The sequence below is a fragment of the Capricornis sumatraensis genome, chromosome 1 (genome assembly GCF_032405125.1).
Source record: "Capricornis sumatraensis isolate serow.1 chromosome 1, serow.2, whole genome shotgun sequence".
NCBI classification, from domain to species: domain Eukaryota; kingdom Metazoa; phylum Chordata; class Mammalia; order Artiodactyla; family Bovidae; genus Capricornis; species Capricornis sumatraensis.
In genome coordinates, this window is record NC_091069.1 from 179,241,932 (window position 1) to 179,260,722 (window position 18,791).

At 47.0% G+C, this 18,791-nt stretch overlaps 1 protein-coding gene across 1 annotated transcript; it reads right to left on the reverse strand.

Annotated features, from left to right (window-relative positions):
• Positions 1–2,152: 2,152 nt before the first annotated feature.
• FAM43A (family with sequence similarity 43 member A) lies at positions 2,153–5,189 on the reverse strand. The gene has a single exon (XM_068975803.1). It carries the CDS (start codon positions 4,316–4,318, stop codon positions 3,050–3,052), a length of 1,269 nt encoding a protein of 422 aa, XP_068831904.1. The 5' UTR covers positions 4,319–5,189; the 3' UTR covers positions 2,153–3,049.
• Between the last annotated feature and the right edge of the window lie 13,602 nt (positions 5,190–18,791).

Consider the following 18,791-nt stretch of genomic DNA (forward strand, 5'->3'; position numbering starts at 1 on the left):
CTTATCTCATGCAGTCAATGCCTCCTTGTGGGACATGGAGGATTACTCACGCTGGCAAAGAATGCGGCAAGTGTCTCACTGCATTTAAAGTACCATCAGCTTGTAAAGGAGAAAGAGGAGCCTCACCTTGCAAGACAAAAAAGCTGTTTGACAAATAAACCAGACCTCAGGTGCGTTCCATAACGTGTAACTTGTATCTCCTCTGCCTCACTGTACTTATGCCACACCACTCTTTTCCCTCTGAGTGTTATGAGTAAATTGGTTTTCGGGTTTTTGTTTTTTTCATTCAAAACATCTCTCCTTACGCTAGTGATATCATCCCTGGAAGACTGAGATGTAGGAAGAGGTGAATCATGTATCACCTTCCTATCGCATCTAGAATTACAACAGCCAGAGCCCTGGGGTGCAGTGGGGATAAAAGCCAAAAAGTAGAGGGGAGGAAAGAGGGAAGGGGAGGGCACAGTGGGGTGGGTAGAGGAAGCTGATTCTTCTGCAGTCTGCTTATGTTCTTCTTCCTCCTTCCTCACCCTCTAAACACCCCTTCCCTATTTATAAATCAGAGAATAGGAAAAATCAGACTTTAAAGACATAATTGCCTTATATTTATTGATGGTATTGGTGTTGAATGTCATTCGTCTGAATCTTCTGACCCATCATTGTAACCCCATTAATCACAGACAAAAGCCACCATGGCATTCTCTCTGGACTCAATTGGATTAAGAAGGATGACATGTAGACTCTGCCCCACCTCCAAGTATTTGTCAAATGATCTTCACCCTGATTAAGGCTCTCATCCGTTTCAAACAGCAGAGGAACCTGGCCGTGTGTGGCAATAATTTGAAATGTGAGATTAAGCATGCAAACTAGTGATGGACCACATAGCTGACTTTCCTGACCTCTCTCTACCTGGGGGTTTGAAAACATCATTCAATAATATGTATCTGAGGTATTCAGGAAAAAGGATAGGGACTCTCAACCAAGTCAAAATATAATAAAAGAGAAAGATAAAGATGGACCTTGTTCTAAGGCCCTCAAGAAGTGACTCTGAATATTTTTCAAATTCCCACCCACCCACACTTGCTTTTCTAATAAGGATCACCTATTAACTTCTGTTAATTAGGAAAAAAAATCTCTTCTCCCCACCCCCCCCCCCACCTCTCCTTCCTCTATGGTTTCAGTGAATTCTAGACTCCTTAAGGATCACTGGGCGTATCTGCTCAGAACACATTTACAAAGAAAACAAAACCAAGGGCCTCAGGACAGCAGGGAAGGCCAAGAGAGCAATCAATTTCTACAACAGAGGAAAAAAGGGCCCACAGGGGCAAAGGGAAAAAAACAAGTTGCAGAAGGCACAGTTTTGGCAGCATCTTATTACAGCTTCCAGCTGATCGGGTGCAGCCAAACTCGAGACATCTGTTTGGAGTTTACAACAGAAACAAACACAGAGCAAGCATGAAAACGCTAAGACACACACACAGACCAAGCTCTAGCAGTCCTTCTCCGCCTTGACCTCCAAACCACTCTCCCACTGGGTCAGGCTGGCTTGTAGAAGGAAAGAAAATGGGCTTTTCCACCTGCTCTCCACCCCACTCCACCTGCACTGTGACTCATTCAAGCCATGACTAGAACTTAACTTTCCTTTCTCCTTGGTTTTCCTTTCAGGAAAAACAGAGATGCTCCCACTCCTTAGGAGAACCTCATAGGGACTTCCATCCATTCTCACTCCTTAAGAGAACCTCATAGGGACTTCCATCCGTTCTCTAATTCTCATCTTTACAGCTCCTTGAGCTGTTTGGGAAGGAAAAGGTGAACCACAGGAGGTGGTAAAACCCTAGAAGACCTTGAAAGTTACCCCTCCCTAAATCATCTCACAGGTCTGGCAGTGAGGACCTGGCATCTCCAAGAATTGCCTCAAAGAGGTCAAAACAGCTGATGCTTATAGAACTGAATAAGCGAAGAATCCGGACCTAGCTGCGGCACCCAGAGTTTCAGAGGACAAGAAAGGCCCCAGACTACGCAAAAAGCAGGTTCCCCCTTCTCAATCACCTCCAAGCCCTTCGAAGGACAAAGACGAGCCTCCCAACCCTATCCTAGTCATAGTCACACCCTCTCCCGCCCACTCCCATGGCTAAGCATGTTCTGAAGCAGCTTTGGATGCTCACCTGTTCTGTCCAATTTTCCTCTTTATTCTCTTCCCCACTGGTGTGCAAACAGAACCAGAGCACGGCTACTCTTAAAAAATAACAAAATGTTTTATACACATTTCTGTATATACAACTGAACAACATTTTACATGTCCCTTTTGCACAGCAAAAGATATAAACATTGGACTCTGAGAACACAGTTATGTACAAGGAAACCAAAAAGATGTCAAAAATACTTCACAACAGTGCAAAAATATTTTACACAGTATCACGGAGATCTTTTGAGCAGGAGCCAGGTGTGTGTGTTTCTTAAGGAAAACTTTTTCTAGGTATTAGATGTCAATAACTGTAAACAAAATGCGACTTTCTTTCACCCCTCTCCCTTCCCCGCTAGTTATTTGAGGAATTTGGCAGAATTTCAAGGGTCTGAGTCTGAGGTAAACAACCCAAGCTCTCGCACCAAAAAGACTGGGTCCAAGGAGGTGGCATTAAAGCCTCAAACACTGTGAAAGCAATTTAAAAAAAAAAAACAAAAACTGCCATGTCAATGACAACGCTAGGCCCTCCCAGATGGCCGGTGGGGGAGGAAGTTAACCCCTCCTCCTCAGGCCCCAGCCGCCCCACAAACAGGAAACTTGCTAACACCAGCGGCCTTTCCCTTCCCCAGACCCCAGATGGCGACCTCTTTCCCCTTCCTTGTAGGGTTCCCCTCCCCCGTATCTCCACTTGCAATCTGAGCCTCGCTTCAAACACAGCCATTTGTATGGGTGTAGAGAGGGAGGGTCTGGGCCTCAAGTGTCCCATTTCCCCTTTCCTGGGCCAGGTCGGGAGGTAAGGAAGTGGTGGAGAGACGCGTCGGGGTCACGATCGGGCGCCAGGGGCGCGCACAGGACATTGCTGGGAGCTCAGCCCGAGTGGGGCTCGTCTGGGCTGGCGCAGTCCGCAGGGCCGGATGGGTCCCCGGCGGTGGCAGTGTTGGCATCCGGGCCCCCTCCTTCAATGGAGCTCTCGCTACCCGTGCTCTCGCCCGACAGCAGGCGCGTCACCCGCAAGTCCGCCTGCAGGCTGCGCACGTCGTTGCCAAAGCTGAGCTCGCCCAGGTCGTTAATAAGCTGCGAAAGCTCGGCCCTCATGTCGGAGGTGCTGCCCAGCAGCAGAGGCGACCCAGCCTCAAGGCCCGGCGAGACCCCGCCGCCCCCTAGCGCCTCCTCGTGGCCACTCTCCAGCGTGTCCAGCAAGTCCCCGCATTCGAAGTGCATGGCCACCACCAGCGCCCGCTTCGCTTCGGCCTCTGGCTCTGCCGGCTCTCCCTCCCCAGCTCGCTCCTCCTCCTCCTCGGGGCAACCCTCCGCGTGCTCCTCTTCCTCTTCCTCCTGCAGCTCCTGCTCCTGCTGTTCGCCGAGCAGGTCCTCGGTGATGGGGCCGAGCTTGGGCGCACTTCGGCTGCGCTCCACCGGCGGTTTGTAGCAGCAGGGTCCGTGCAGGAGCAGCTTGCGCAGCGGCACTAGCGGGATAGTGTGAGCGCCAACCAGCTCCTGTTGCTGGTGACGCGCATCGTCCCGCCGCTTGAGCCGTTTAAATTCCGCCAGAGCGTTGGCCGACGTCTGGTAGAGCAGCAGGGCCATGGCCTGCGCCTTCTCGGGCTTCGACACGAGTACCGCGTGACAGCGCAGCATGACCGCCTTGTGCTTGAGCTCGTGCCGGTACACCCAGGCGAAGACCTTGGGCAGTCGCGCGTCCGCCACACAGTAGGTAACGCGGTGCAGCAGGTACAGGTGGCCAGGGCGCCGCAGCGCGCGCTCCTCGGCGTGCACCATGCGGATACCCTGCGCACTCACAGTCAGCTTCATCTTGGTGCCCTGACGGCCCGCCTCGCTCTTGCTCCAGATCTTGCCCACCGCTAGGTCGGTGCAGCCGTCGCCGCGCGCCTGGATGGTGGTGGCATTGCCCAGGTAGAGCACAGTGTAAGTGGGGTCCTCGCTGGTGATGTGCAGTTTCTTGCGCTTGGAGCGGAACATGCTGCCCACCCGGCTGAGCGCGCCTTCGGGGCACGCCCTCGCTAGCGAGCTGAGCGCCGAGTAGTGCAGGCTCACCGCGTAGCCCTTGGGCTTGGACGCCTGCCGTGGCGGCGCCTCGGCCAGCAGCTCGAACTTGTGCTTCTTCCACGGCAGCATCTCCGGAGGGTGCCCCCGCGCAGCTGGGCGGCGGCGGCGGAGCGCCGGTTGAGAGCCCGGCTGAGCCACCCGCCCCGGCCGGGCTCGGCCCGGGCAAGAACGAAAAATAAAACTGCTGGGAGTGGCCCAATCAGGAGTGGGGGCGGGGGAATGGGGGTGTATAAGGCTCAAGAACCCAGCAAAAGAGGTAGGGGTCGAATTTCTTTCTTTCTTTTTTTTTTTAAGATTTAACTGCAAGGGGGAGGAGGGAAGGAGCACACAGATTTACCCCAGCCTGAGCAGGATCAGGGCAGAGTCTTAAGCAGGCAAAATGAGAGAAAGACAGCACAAGAGTGGGGCGGAAAACGTCTTTAGAAAAAAAGAGATGTGCGCGTGCAAATAAATGAGAAAGCCCCCAGAAAAAGCAGCCGGGGTGGTGCGAGAATACGCAGGAACTCCTCGGCGAAGGTGAATAAGGGCCCCCCTCTCACACACTCACACAGTCGCTAGGGCCAGAAACCGCGGAAACTCAACCGCGAGTGTACCCAGGCGTCGCTACTCCCCACCTCCAAGGGGTGCTGGAGGCAGAGACCCCCTTGGTTGAGCGGGTCCCAGAAGCAGTTGCTTGCCCCAAGTGCGCTCCGATGGTGGGTCCGGATGGCCCCGGCGGGCCCCGCGCAGCAATCCCCCCGTGGCTCACTGCATCTTCCCACAGGCAGGACGCCGAGGACTTGGGCTCCGCGGCTCACTGTTAGGGCTGGCTCGGCGCGGGCAGCGCGGGGCTCCGAGGGCCAGGCGTGCGCATGGTCGGCTCCCGGGACGGTCGCTACCTCATTTCTTTTCTCCGGAGGGTGTCTGACTCGGCTCCCGGGATACCCTGGCTCGGCTGCCAGCCTTTGCAGCGCGCCCTCTCCGGTGCTACGAGCGGTAGCTGCCTCGCCAGCCTCACATCCTTGCAGTCCGAGAGGAAGATCTCGGGTAAATATAGGCCGGCACAAACCATTCGCCGCGCGGGGACAGGGGAGGAGCAGAGACAAGGATCTGTTTCAGGCTTGGACGCCTCGCGGTTTGCCAATCTCTTAAAGGGATCTGGTTGCAGCCATTGGTTGGGGGAAAGGGGAGACCGCTCCAGTCTGGCAATTTCATCCCAAATTTACTAATATCCCCTATATCTACAGAAATCTCCAAGACCTGGGGTTACCTCGCAGGAAAAGCAACTTGAATTCTGACACTCCACCCCCAGGCTGAATTGCAACTCACTAAATAAATGTATGTCTCCATCGAAACTTCTGGGGGAGGCGGTGGAAGGTGGGATTTAGACTCTAATATGCAAAAAGGTTGGGGAAATAGTAATTCTTTCTGTGTGTGAGAGCTTTCTGAGAATGACTGGGTGCTATTTTTTTCCACAGAATTTTATTCTTTCAAAGAAAATAAAGAAGGGCAAAGAAAACATCTTTCACTCTCTTGGAGCCCTTTCTCCACAGGTGAAGAGCAGATAGTGAAAAGAGAGATGAGTGGTAATAAGTGGTTGGAGTGAACACTAAAGTATGTATTTGATAAATAAGCTCCTAACTCCCAGCAGTGGCCCTGCCTTCTGTCAGGGCCTAAGCGGGAGAGCACTTTTCTGAGATATACACAGTTTCTAAATAAACCTGGTGTGGGGTGAAGAACTCAGTTTACTTTGGCTTGCCAGGCATTTAGTTTTATTACATCACTATCACATTATGGATGAAAATTCCTAGTAAAAATTCAAATGACTTTTATTTGTTTCAAATAATGCCCACCCACCCTCCATGAGAATAATTAACATTAATCATTCTCTTCTCTTGTGCCAGCTTGACACTGTCGCTTTAATCATCTGGCCGGCTTGACTCTTGGTTAGTAACTCATTTCTGGGCCCTTGAAACAACCAGCTTTCCTCTATGGTCTACTCACTCAAAGCAAAACCACTTGGCTTGACTCTTGGTTAGTAACTCATTTCTGGGCCCTTGAAACAACCAGCTTTCCTCTATGGTCTACTCACTCAAAGCAAAACCACTTGTAGCGGGAATGTGTAATGATTGTCCTGATAACCCTGCATGGAACACCCAAACTCATCCCACAGGAGAACAATAGACCCTCCCACTCTCCAGCCCCAGGCTTCTGGGGATCTGGATGTTTCTGGCTTCCGTGCCAGGTCCTGATCTCAGTACAACCATAATCCCTCTTGGGGATTCTCTGGCCCTCTCTTTTTGCTAACTTTTAACCTTTCTTTGAAAGTAAGTGAAATTCACTCAGTTGTATCCAACTCTTTGCAACCTCATGCACTGTATGTCCATGGAATTCTCCAGGCCAGAATACTGGAGTCGGTAGCCTTTTCCTTCTCCAGGGATCTTCCCAACCCAGGGATCGAACCCAGGTCTCCCGCATTGCAGGCAGATTCTTTACCAGCTGAGCCACGACTCAATTTGCTAGAGTCATTGGTACTGAATTTCAGTTTAACTAACTTTCCTGAGTACCTTTTGGTACCAGGCCCTGAACTGGGATCTGACAGACCTAATTCCTGTCTTCAAGAAACTCCCAGTCCAGTGAAGGATATAAACTTCACCCAACTCTGGGCTTCTGCTGGAACGTAAATTCTATGAGAGCACCCTGTCTGCCCCAGTGCCTGGCACCACTTAATTGTTGAATGAATGAATGAAACATGCATGTAAACAAGAAGACGGAGTGGATCAAATGCCCTGCGAAGACCCCAGAGTACTCTGAGAAGCTGGAGAAGAGAAGGACTAGGAAAATCAAAGAAGGTTCCACAGAGGTGGTTATGTTTAGAATGAACGAGACATCCCCAAGCCGGAAAGAGTTAAAGGGCTTTCCAGATATAGCAAACATAGAACATAAAAATGCGCATGTGCAGTTGAGGCTGGCATTTAATAACAATGAAACAGGAGAACTCTCCTGGTGGTTCAGTGGTTAAGAGTCCACCTGCCAATGCAGGGGACGTGGGTTCCATCCCTTGTCTAGGCAGATTCTACACGCCATGGGACAACTAAGCCCATGTGCCACAACTAACGAGGCCCACGTGCCCTTCAGCCTGTGCTCTGCAACAAGAGAAGCCCCAGCAACGAGAAGATCACACTGCAACCACAGAACAGCCCCTGCTCTCCGCAACTAGAGAAAGCCTGCATCCAGCAGCAAAGACCCAGGGCAGCCAAAACAAAATAAATTAAATAGTTTCTTTAAGTGAAAGAGGAAAATTTCCTGATCAAACAAGGAATTCTCCTGATCATGCTTTCTGGGCTCTCCTAGTCTCTGAGAGAAGGAATGGCCTTTTCATGGCTGGCTGGGCCCAGAATGTCATTAGACCAGAGCTATAATGACTTACCCCTCAACTGCACTGATAGGTTAATGGAGGCAAGGTGTTGGAAGGAGCTGGTTAGGACTGTAATAAGCCACTTAAACCAAGGTTAATTCCTCTTCTGCTTGCATTTCAGGAATATCTTATAGTGGCAATGAAGTAGAGAGAGTAAGTGGTCCAAACAAAAAAAATCCTATGAAAAACACACCAAATTAACTTGTGCTTCCCTGGTGGCTCAGAGGTTAAAGTGTCTGCCTCTAACGGGAGACCTGGGTTCGATCCCTGGGTCGGGAAGATCCACTGGAGAAGGAAATGGCAACCCACTCCAGTATTCTTGCCTGGAGAATCCCATGGACAAAGGAGCCTGGTGGGCTACAGTCCATGGGGTCACAAAGAGTCAGACATGACTGAGCGACTTAAGTGACCTTTAGCTAGTCCATATCTCAAAGTCTAGACTCTACAAAAGCAAACATCATGTCCAAGCAGTTAACATTTCCAAATTACTCAGAGGTCCAAGGATTATGACAAGGCTGTATATTGTCACCCCGCTTATTTAACTTCTATGCAGAGTACATCATGAGAAACGTTGGGCTGGAAGAAGCACAAGCTGGAATCAAGATTGCCAGGAGAAATATCATCTTCAGATATGCAGATGATACCACATTGATGGCAGAAAGCAGAGAGGAACTAAAGAGCCTCTTGACGAGGGCGAAAGAGGAGAGTGGAAAAACTGCCTTAAAACTCAACATTTGAAAACTAAGATCATGGCATCCAGTCCCATCACTTTATGGCAAATAGAACGGGAAAAAGTGGAAGCAGTAACAGATTTTATTTTCTTGGGCTCCAAAATCACTGTGGACGGTGACTGCAATCATGAAAATTAAAAGACACTTGCTCATTGGAAGGAAAGCTATGGCAAACCTAGACAGCACATTAAAAAGCAGAGACGTCACTTTGCCGACAAAGGTCCATATAGTCAAAGCTATGGCTTTTCCAGTAGTCATGTACTGATGTGAGAATTGGACCATAAAGAAAGCTGAGTGCTGAAGAATTGATGCTTTCACATTGTGGTGCTGGAGAAGACTCTTGAAAGTCCCTTGGATTGCAAGGAGATCAAACCAGTCAATCCTAAAGGAAATCAACCCTGAATACTCTAATGAAGGATTGATGCTGAAGCTGATAGGCTCCAATACTTTGGCCACCTGATGCGAAAAGCCAACTCATTGGAAAACACCCTGATGCTGGGAAAGATGGAAGGCAAAAGGAGAAGGGGGCGGCAAGAGGATGAGATGATTAGATAGCATCACCGACCGACTGAATGGACGTGAATTTGAGCAAACTCTGGGAGACAGTGAAGGACAGAGGAGCCTGGTATGCTATAGTCCGTGGAGTTGCAGAGTTGGACACGACTTCATGACTGAAATGAACAACAACCAAGGATCAGAAGGGTTTAGGGAGGAAGTGGAGGCGCTGGTGATGGGAGCTAGGGCTTGTCTCAGCCTCCACGAGAGGCACCTCCTGGGCTTCCTGCAGTGACAGAGAAACCAGTGGTGCACAGCAGCAGGGAGGACTCCACTGGCGGGCCAGGCTTTCCAGCAGACCCAATGTCCCAGACGCACAGGGTCACAGAGCTGCTCCTGGGCTATCTTCTTAGTAAGCTTATTTTCAACCTGGGAGGACAGAGAAGGTTTAGGCAAATATGAGCACTCCGATGTGTAAGACACACAGCGTGTAGACCTGAGATGTGGAACAGTTCCAGAATAGGCCTCAGCAAAGTCAGCTGGCAAGGGCTGACCGAAGCTGCATGGACCATAGGCTGCTTTTTATGACACTGCCCCATCTACTGGTGCCAGGCAAAAGTGACACTTGGTGAAACATTTTCTCACAGAACCAGATAAGACAGCAGTTGAATCAACACACAGCCAAGTCACAGCTGGAAAGAAACCCAGCCTCTAACATAACATCTAAGAGTAAGCCTTTTAGCTTGCACGAAGCTTTGGGGATGGCTTTCTCCCACCTTATTTCTCAAATAATGCTCTTCCTGCTTGGTCCCCCTCCCCCTGTATCCCACTGAATGAACATTGGCTTCAGCCATGACAAATGACATACTTGGGATCTTCAAAGTCATTCAACAAATATTTGTTGAGAGTCCACAGTGGATGTGATGTCATTGCTGGGGATACTGCACCAAAGCAGACAGACAGGCCTTTGCCCTCATGGGATTTATATCCTGTGGCGAGGCAGATAACAAGCAAACGAACAACTGAGAAAATATCAGGTAGTGAAGAGTCTCTGAAGAAAAGAAAGCAATGTTAGGAGTAGGAAGTAGCTGGTTTAGACTGCATAGCCAGGGAAGGCCTCTCTGGGCAGAGACCTGGATGGGATGAAGTCAGCCAGACAAAGAAATGGAGAGAGAACATTCCAACCTGTGATGGCCAAAATGGTAGTAGTCATGGGCCAAATGCTGCTAATAAGCACCTGAAAAGTACTGGGTCCAAATTGAAATGTGATGCAAACATGAAATACACTCAATATTTTAAAGACCAGATGTATAGAACAGTCTTTTGGACTCTGTGGGAGAGGGAGAGGGTGGGATGATTTGGGAGAATGGCATTGAAACATGTATAATATCATATAAGAAACGAATCGCCAGTCTAGGTTTGATGCAGGATACAGGATGCTTGGGGCTGGTGCACTGGGATGACCCAGAGAGATAGTACGGGGAGGGAGGTGGGAAGGGGGTTCAGGATGGAGAACACGTGTACACCCGTGGCGGATTCATGTTGATGTATGGCAAAACCAATACAGTATTGTAAAATAAAGTAAAATTTTAAAAAAATAATAGAGACCTAGATAGGAATGTAAAATATTCAATAATTTTATAGTAATTATATATTAAATGATAATATTTTGGCTTGTAGAGTTAGTAGAATATGCTATTAAAATTAATTTTTCCCATTTCCCTTTACTTCTTTAATGTGGCTGCTGGAACATTTAAAACCATGCATTTGGACAGCTCTGTGCTAAGCAGAGGGCACAGCCAGTGTGAAGAGCCCAAGGTGGGAATGACTGCAGTGGGTCCAAGGACTCTCCAACTTCAAAATCTTACTGTGAGATTACAGCCTCTTACCCTTCCAGCCCTCTTCATTCCTGACTCCTATCACATCAGCATTCTTCACAGAGCAGACTCACCCCCTGGCTGTATCAGAATTCCGTGGAAAAATTCCTGGATCCCACCCATAAACCAGAATATCTGGAGTTAGAGGTTGGGAATATGTGTGCTTCAACTTCTCATGATTGAACAGATACTAAAGTGCAGGGAGCTCTGCTTTAGCCCACTTCATTTTTCCCACTATCAACCTATTCCTAACCCTCTTGTCCTTGCCCTCCTCCTCAACCAGGACCTTCTGGATGAGCATCAGGTTCACAATTTCTGTGCACTGTATCCACTCCTTCCCTGGATTACTACCACCGTCTCTGTGCCCTGCTCCTGGAGTCAGAACAGTGAGTAGAATCCTCCAGTTGTTCAGACAGGGCCTTGACACATTCTGACCATCCTAACTAGGCAGAGTGATCACCACCACCACCAACATAAAGAAGGCTGAGCACAAAGAATTGATGCTTTTCAACTGTGGTATTGGAGAAGACTCTTGAGAGTCCCTTGGACTGCAAAGAGATCAAACAAGTCAGTCCTAAAGGAAATCAGTCTTGACTATTCATTGGAAGGACTGATGCTGAAGCTCCAATACTTTGGCCACCTGATTTTCAAAGAGTGAGCTCATTAGAAAAGACCCTGATGCTGGAAAAGATTGAAGGCAGGAGGAGAAGGGGACGAAAGAGGATGAGATGGCTGGATGGCATCACTGACTCCATGGACATGAGTTTGAACAAGTTCTAGGAGATGGCAAAGGACACCAGGGAAGCCTGGTGTGCTGCAGTCCATGGGGTTGCAAAGAGTCAGACACGACTGAGCGACTGAACATCAACCACAACCACCAACAGCAACCTCACCCCCACCACAGATGCCTATGTCCTAACCCCCAGAATCCGTGAATAAGTTACAGTACATGGCAAAGGGAAAGGAAGATTGTAAATGGAATTAAGGTTGCCAACCAACTGGAAATAACCGGGGAAAATAGCTTGAGTTATCCAGATGGGCTCATTCTAATCACCATGGTCCGTGAAAGTGGATATCTACAAGAACATTGTGCTAAAGTGAAACCCTAATGACAGAACACAGGCTGGGGATTGCCAGGGGCTGGAGGGATGGAGGAACGGGGAGCAAGTTCTTAATGTATGCAGGCTTTCCTTTGGGGTGATGAAAATGTTATGAAGCTTGACAGAGGTGGTGGTTGCATAACATTTTGAATATACTAAATACCACTTAATTATTCCCTTTAACAGGGATAATTTTATGTTACATCAATTTTTAAAAATGAAAGCAGGATGTAAGAGAGTTAGAGTGGTGTCATATTTTAGATTCCACCTATAAGGGATATCATATGGTATTTGTCCTTTTCTGACTTCAGTATGATAATCTATAGGTCCATCCATGTTGCTAGAAATGACTTTATTTCATTCTTTTTAAGGCTGAGTAGTATTCCATTGGATATGTGTACCACGTCTTCTTTATCCATTCACCTATTAATGGTTTCCATGTCTTGGCTACTACGAATAGTGCTGCAAGGAACATAGAATTGCATGTATCTTTTTGAATTATAGTTTTGTCTGGACATAAGTGGAACTGCAGATCATATGCCAATTCTATTTTTAGTTTTTTGGAGGAAACTCCATACTGTTTTCCATAGTGGCTGCACCAATTTACATTCCCACCAACAATGTAGGAGTGTTCTTTTTTCTCCACACCATTTATTATTTGTAGGCTTCTTTGATGATGGCCATTCTAATCAATGTGAGGTGGTATCTCATGGTAGTTTTGATCTGCATTTCTCTAATAATTGACAATGTTGAGCATCTTCTCATGTGCCTGTTGGCCATCTGTATGTCTTCTTTGGAGAAATGTCTACTTAGATCTTCTTCCCATTTTTTCAATTGGATTTTGTTATTGTTGTCACTGAGTTGTATGAGCTGTTTGTATGAGCTATTTTGGAAATGAAGCCCTTGTAGGTCACATCATTTGCAAATATTTTTTCCCGGGCTATGCTCTTTGCATTGAGTCAGGTCAGGGACTGAGTCTGGAGGACCTTGAATAGCAGGTAGAGGCATCTTGCAAGCAGGGTGAGTCACTGGAGGCCTTTGAGTAGGGATATGCTGTGATCAGAGTCAGAGCTCAGACACCCATGTCCCAGCTCTGACTCACTGAGGGTCCCAGAGCAAGATGCTGCCTCTTCCTGGGCCCTCTCCTTCCTGCTTGTGAGCTGAGCAAATTCCCCTCTGGTTCTAAGATCATAAGAAGCTATGTTGGCTTTCGAAGGCTGCCATAACAAATTACCATAAACAGAACGGCTGAAAATAATAGAGTTTTTTTTCTCTCATAGCTCCTGAGGCTAGTAGAAGATAGCATCCTTCCTTGCCTCTTCCTAGCTTCTGCAATCCCTGGCATTCCTTGGCTTGTAGACACATCACCCCCGTCTCTGCCTTCCTCCTCTGATGATGTTCTCCCCTGATTTTGTATCTTTTCTGTGTGTGCCCAAATTTGTGTTTTCTTATAGAGACATCTGTCATTGCAGTAGGCCCCACTCTAGTCACATGTAACCCTGTCTTCACTTTAGTACATCTGCAAAGATACTATTTTCAAATAATATCTTATCAGGTTAAGACTGGAATCTCTATTTTTGAAGGACAGCATTCAACTCAAAGCAAAGGGCGTAGTAGGAAACTGCAAGGGTAAGAGAAGAAAATAGACAGACTAGATGTCTATAAACTCTGGAGGTCATCCTGTGTCCTAAGGCCCCAAAAATGTTCTCACATTTTTTTGACTTTGCTTGCCTTGAAGCCCCGCGTTTCATGCACTGCTTGCTTGGAATGTTTACCACCTGGAGAAGGGCCTGGCAGAAATGCAAAGACATAAGAAGGCAGTCAAGAGAAGTGAAACTATGAGCATTGCAAGTGAGCCTTTCTCATCAGCACCACCAGACGCAAGGAATGAATGCCAAGTTTGTTCCCTCGAAAGGCAGAGAGAGGACAGAGAAACTGCTAGGCCGGCATGGTTATCTTTAAAACTGGAGCCTTCAATCTTCACATTTTCATTTGTGCTAGTCAGTTCAGTTCAGTCGCTCAGTCATGTCTGACTCTTTGCAATCCCACGGACTGCAGCATGCCAGGCCTCCCTATCACCAACTCCCAGAGCTTGCTCAAACTCATGTCCATTGAGTTGGTGATACCATCCAACCATTTTCCTTCTGTCGCCCCCTTCTCCTCCCGCCTGCAATCTTTCCCAGCACCAGGGTCTTTTCTAATGAGTCAGCTCTTTGCATCAGGTGGCCAAAATATTGGAGCTTCGGCTTCATCATCAGTCCTTCCAATGAATAAGTGCTGGCAGTACTTGTGAATAATAATGACCGCATTTGCTAGATCGTTGGCTCATGATGCCCTTGACCCTTACATGACGAAGAGGGCAGGATGTACTCTTCTTCCTGGGTTATATAGTGAAGGTACCATGCTGATATTGCCAGCCTAGGCACCTTCTCTGAGATCATCATTGTGCCACTAGTATTTCAGATATTGGAGTGAAACAAAGGGTGGCATAAGCAGGAAGGGCAAGGAGTCTATTAGCTAAGAACCTTACCTAATCGAGCACCTTAGTGATTATCTATTCCAACACCCACTTTGAAGCATGAGCCTACTTGAGAACATCCTGATGCTTGATTATTTAGCATTTGCTTAAACACCTCCAGCGACAGAGAGCTCACTCCCTTTCAAAGCTGTCATTCCATCTTTGAACCACTTCAATTGTAAGAAGGCTTACACAGGTTGAAATGGCAACTCTGTAGTCTCTCCCTATTTGTTCTAGTTCCACTTGCCTTGTCAGAACAATCCTCTCCTGTCCCTATGACAGTCCTTCAGATAAACAGAAACAGCCCTATGTATTTTCTCCTGACTCTATTCACACTTCCTCCAACTTTTTCTCATTTCCCTGCCATCCAAGTGTACCTGCTAACATTATCGATGTATCTATTAACATGATTTAGGGGAGGGGCCACAGTTAGAGACAAACAGTGAAATCTCAGTGGTCAGAAGCCCCTCCCAGTGGATTAGGGTCTTACTTATAGTTCATCACTCCACCACTGACTTGAGCTATTTAACCTTGGATGAGTCCCTCTGTTGGACTGATGACCACTAAAATATAAGCTCATGGGAGCAGGGAATTCGTCCATTGCTGAACCCCAAAGACTAGTAATGAATGAATGAATGAACAAATGAAAGAAACCTGGCACTTTCCATCTGAAGATTTTAGAGTTGCTGATTATTCATTCTACTAGGAGCCTTCTTTATTTTGTATTACTTCACTGAACTTTACTGGATCTCAGCTTCTACTGCCAAAAGTTCAGAAAACTGACAGTGCCCTTTCTTACTTGCTGTTGTGAGGGAAAAAATAATATTCATCTGTGAATTTAAAAAAAAAAAACAGAAATTCCACATATAACTCCAAGAGTTGGGAAAAATTCATGGGTTCAAATACAGTACACATAGGTTCTTGTAGCCTGCCCATCAAAACGAGAGGTTTTTCACATGTTCCATTGAACACACAGTGACTCGCACAAGCGGGAAAGCAATGTTTGAAGTGACTCAAACTTTCCATTTATAGTCACTGCTGAACTACTGAAACTTGTTTATGTGTAGGAATCCACCCATTTTCGACAGGGATAAATTGAGAATCGTAGATAATCGAAGGGCGTTTCCTACTGATTCAGTGACACTGTAGAGACTGCCAGACTTCTATTTTCACAACTCTCAGGCTTATGCAAACTGCTTTAATGTCCTTGTGGAAGAAGTTGGTGTAGAGAATGGGAAAGAGGGAGGGCAAGGTTGCAAGCTTGCCTTGGGATCATTTTTCTGCCACTGACACATTGTTGGCCAAGGGGTGAAAACCAAAACAGAAACCCACCCACTCATCCCACTCCATCCCCAGAGAGAGGTGGAGCTCAAAAGCACAAGAGTGTGAAGCTGGAGAGCAGAAAGCTGCTCCAAGGTTTATTCCTGCATGTAGGTTTGGGGGACTTGGAATTGCATTTGTTGAATCACAGTAAATCAAGAATGAGGAACACCCCATATTGCTATTTGGAAACTGAACAGGAGGCTCCAAATCTCCAAATCAATGCACCATTCCCCAAGAGTCAGCTATTTAGGGAATCTTGGCCTCAACAGGTCTCAGCTATATGGGGTATTAGAAAGATCTGACTAGTCTTCCAGACACAAACATTTCCACTGTCGTGACAAAGTGATGAAGGGAGTTTGGCTGGGTTGTGTTGTTCCCTGAAGTGTGTGGGTGGAATGGCTTTTGTAGTTAGAGGGTAGGGACTGGGCTGATTCATCTTTGCAACTTCCTCACTCAGGAGCAGCAACCAACACCTTCTCCACCCTTGACCATCACCATCATCACTCCCTGTGTCCCCATTTCACTTTGTTCCTCTGAATCTAGATCCCACAATCGTGTCTCATCAGCATCCTCAATTCCCCTTCCTCCTTGCCCTCTCACTGAACTAGCCTCATAATCCTTCAGTATGAACCAATTATACATCTGGAATCTCACTGGCATTGTCCAGTTGTTGGTGAAAAAAATTGTTCAGTTGTGAAAATGAACACAAAATACTAGGCAATGATCTTGCAGCATTATCTCATTTACTACTTCTGCAGGACAGGAATTATTATTATCTTCATTAACCAGATGAGAAAGCTGAGATTTAGTTCTTTGTCAGTGGTAGATTTGAGGAGTATCTCAGGGGGGAGTAGACTTTTTTTAATGCCTTACTTGTTTGTCAGCTAAGAGTAGTTGTTGACATTTTACGATGCCAGTGTCTTTTTGATGCCCTGTCTTGATTAAATTATCACTTTATTTGATCCAGATTTTTTGAAGCCTAGGAGAAGAATGACAATAGAAACCAAAAGTGTTTGTTTTCCTTAAATTGCTGAAGGTGACAAAATCTGGAAGAGGAAATGAAGGTGAAGTCCCAAGTTTCTAACTGAGCTCTAGGTGGCAGGTTTGTTTACATCCTCTCATTATTATTGTCACTAGAATATAAAGTTCATTGAATCTTGCTTTATGAGTTAGTTTTGTCCACTGAGCCCTGGTGGCTCAGGGTAAAGCCCCTGCCTGAAACGCAGTAAACCTGGGTTCGATCCCTGGGTCAGAAAGATCCCCTGGAGAAGGAAGCGGCAGCCCATCCCAGTACTCTTGCCCGGAAAATCCCATGGACGGCGGGGCCTGGTAGGCTACAGTCCATGGGATCGCAAAGAGTCGGACATGACTGAGCAAATTCATTTTCTTTCTTTCTTTCTTTCTTTATCCACTCAGCTCTAAGAGAATGCCAGAAACTCTCTCTTCCATCTTAGTTCTGGAGATGATGTTCAGGTTTTGGGGTTTTTTGTTTGTTTGTTTTAGTTATCCAATTTTATTGTATGTTATTGTGGCCATGCCTCAATGCATGTACGATCTTAGTTCCTGACCAGGGATCCAACCCATGCCCCCTGCAGTGGAAGGGTGGAGTCTTAATCAGTAGACTGCCACAGAAATTCCTCAGGTTTTTTTTAAAGATATGCTGTCTCTAAGTTGAGAGATGGGAGAAAGCACATTCTAATGCTTTCCTTCACTGATCTGTGAGCACCACCTTCCCAAAGCCATGCCGACTGCTACATGGTTTGTCAGCAATCCTTTGCGTGTTTCCCAAAGTGAAGTGAAGTCGCTCAGTCATGTCCGACTCTTTGCGACCCCATGGACTGTAGCCTACCAGGCTTTTCAGTCCATGAGATTTTCCAGGCAAGAATACTGGAGTGGGTTACCATTACCAAAGTGAAGTGAAGTTGCTCAGTCGTGTCCGACTCTTTGCGACCCCATGGACTGTAGCCCACCAAACTCCTCTGTCTATGGAATTCTCCAGGCAAGAATACTGAAGTGGGTTGCCATTTCCTTCTCCAGGAGATCTTCCCGACCCAAGAATCGAACCCAGGTCTCCTGCTTTGTAGGCAGATTCTTTACCAACTGAGCTATCTGGTGAAAGTGCACTCCAATTCAGTTAGAGTCAGCAGTGAGATACAGCCCACAACAGGGCTTAGCAGGGAATGCAGACATGGGTGAGGGATATGGTTCCAGCTCTTCCTGACCCAAACTTGCTGTGACTGACTTCTAGCCAGTGCTCTTCAGGGTCTTCATCTGCACCAGCAGGAAATGGACTTCTCTTGCTCTTCAGAGTGGCCTGTGGGCCAGACCAACATCATCATCATCTCCTGGAAGGACCCAGTGCCGCCAGACCCTAGACCTTATCAGTCAGAATCAGCACGTTAGTAAGATTTCTAGAGGGTTCACATGCACATCAAAGTTGGGGAAGAACTAGGTTCTAAAATACACAATAACAAAAACACCAATACAGTATACTAACACATATATATGGAATTTAGAAAGATGGCAATGACGACCCTGTATGCAGGACAGCAAAGGAGACACAGATGTGTATAACGGACTTTTGGACTCAGAGGGAGAGGGAGAGGGTGGGATGATTTGGGAGAATGGCATTGTAACAGGTATACTATCATTTAAGAATCGAACCGCCAGTCTATGTCCGACGCAGGATACAGCATGCTTGGGGCTGGTGCAAGGTGATGACCCAGAGAGATGTTATGGGGAGGGAGGTGGGAGGGGGGTTCAAGTTTGGGAACGCATGTACACCCGTGGTGGATTCATGTCAATGTATGGCAAAACCAATACAGTATTGTAAAGTAAAATAAAGTAAAAATAAAAATTAAAAAATAAATAAATAAATAAATAAATAATAAAATACACAATAACAACCGTCATTCTCCCCTCTTATCCGCCCCAGGAACGGATAAAATATTGAGGAGACTTGGGTTTGATGCCTGACCGAATATATTTCAGCTATGATTTGGGCACGCTGCTTGCTCTCAGAGCATCACAACAATGAGGTGTTCTCCTGATTAATGAGAATAGAGTTAAAACCCCCAACACCCTCATAACTCTAATCCAAC

Bases quoted from the DNA above. Each gene is read 5' to 3' on its own strand.
- FAM43A (XM_068975803.1), bottom strand. From the start codon at position 4,318: ATGCTGCCGTGGAAGAAGCACAAGTTCGAGCTGCTGGCCGAGGCGCCG.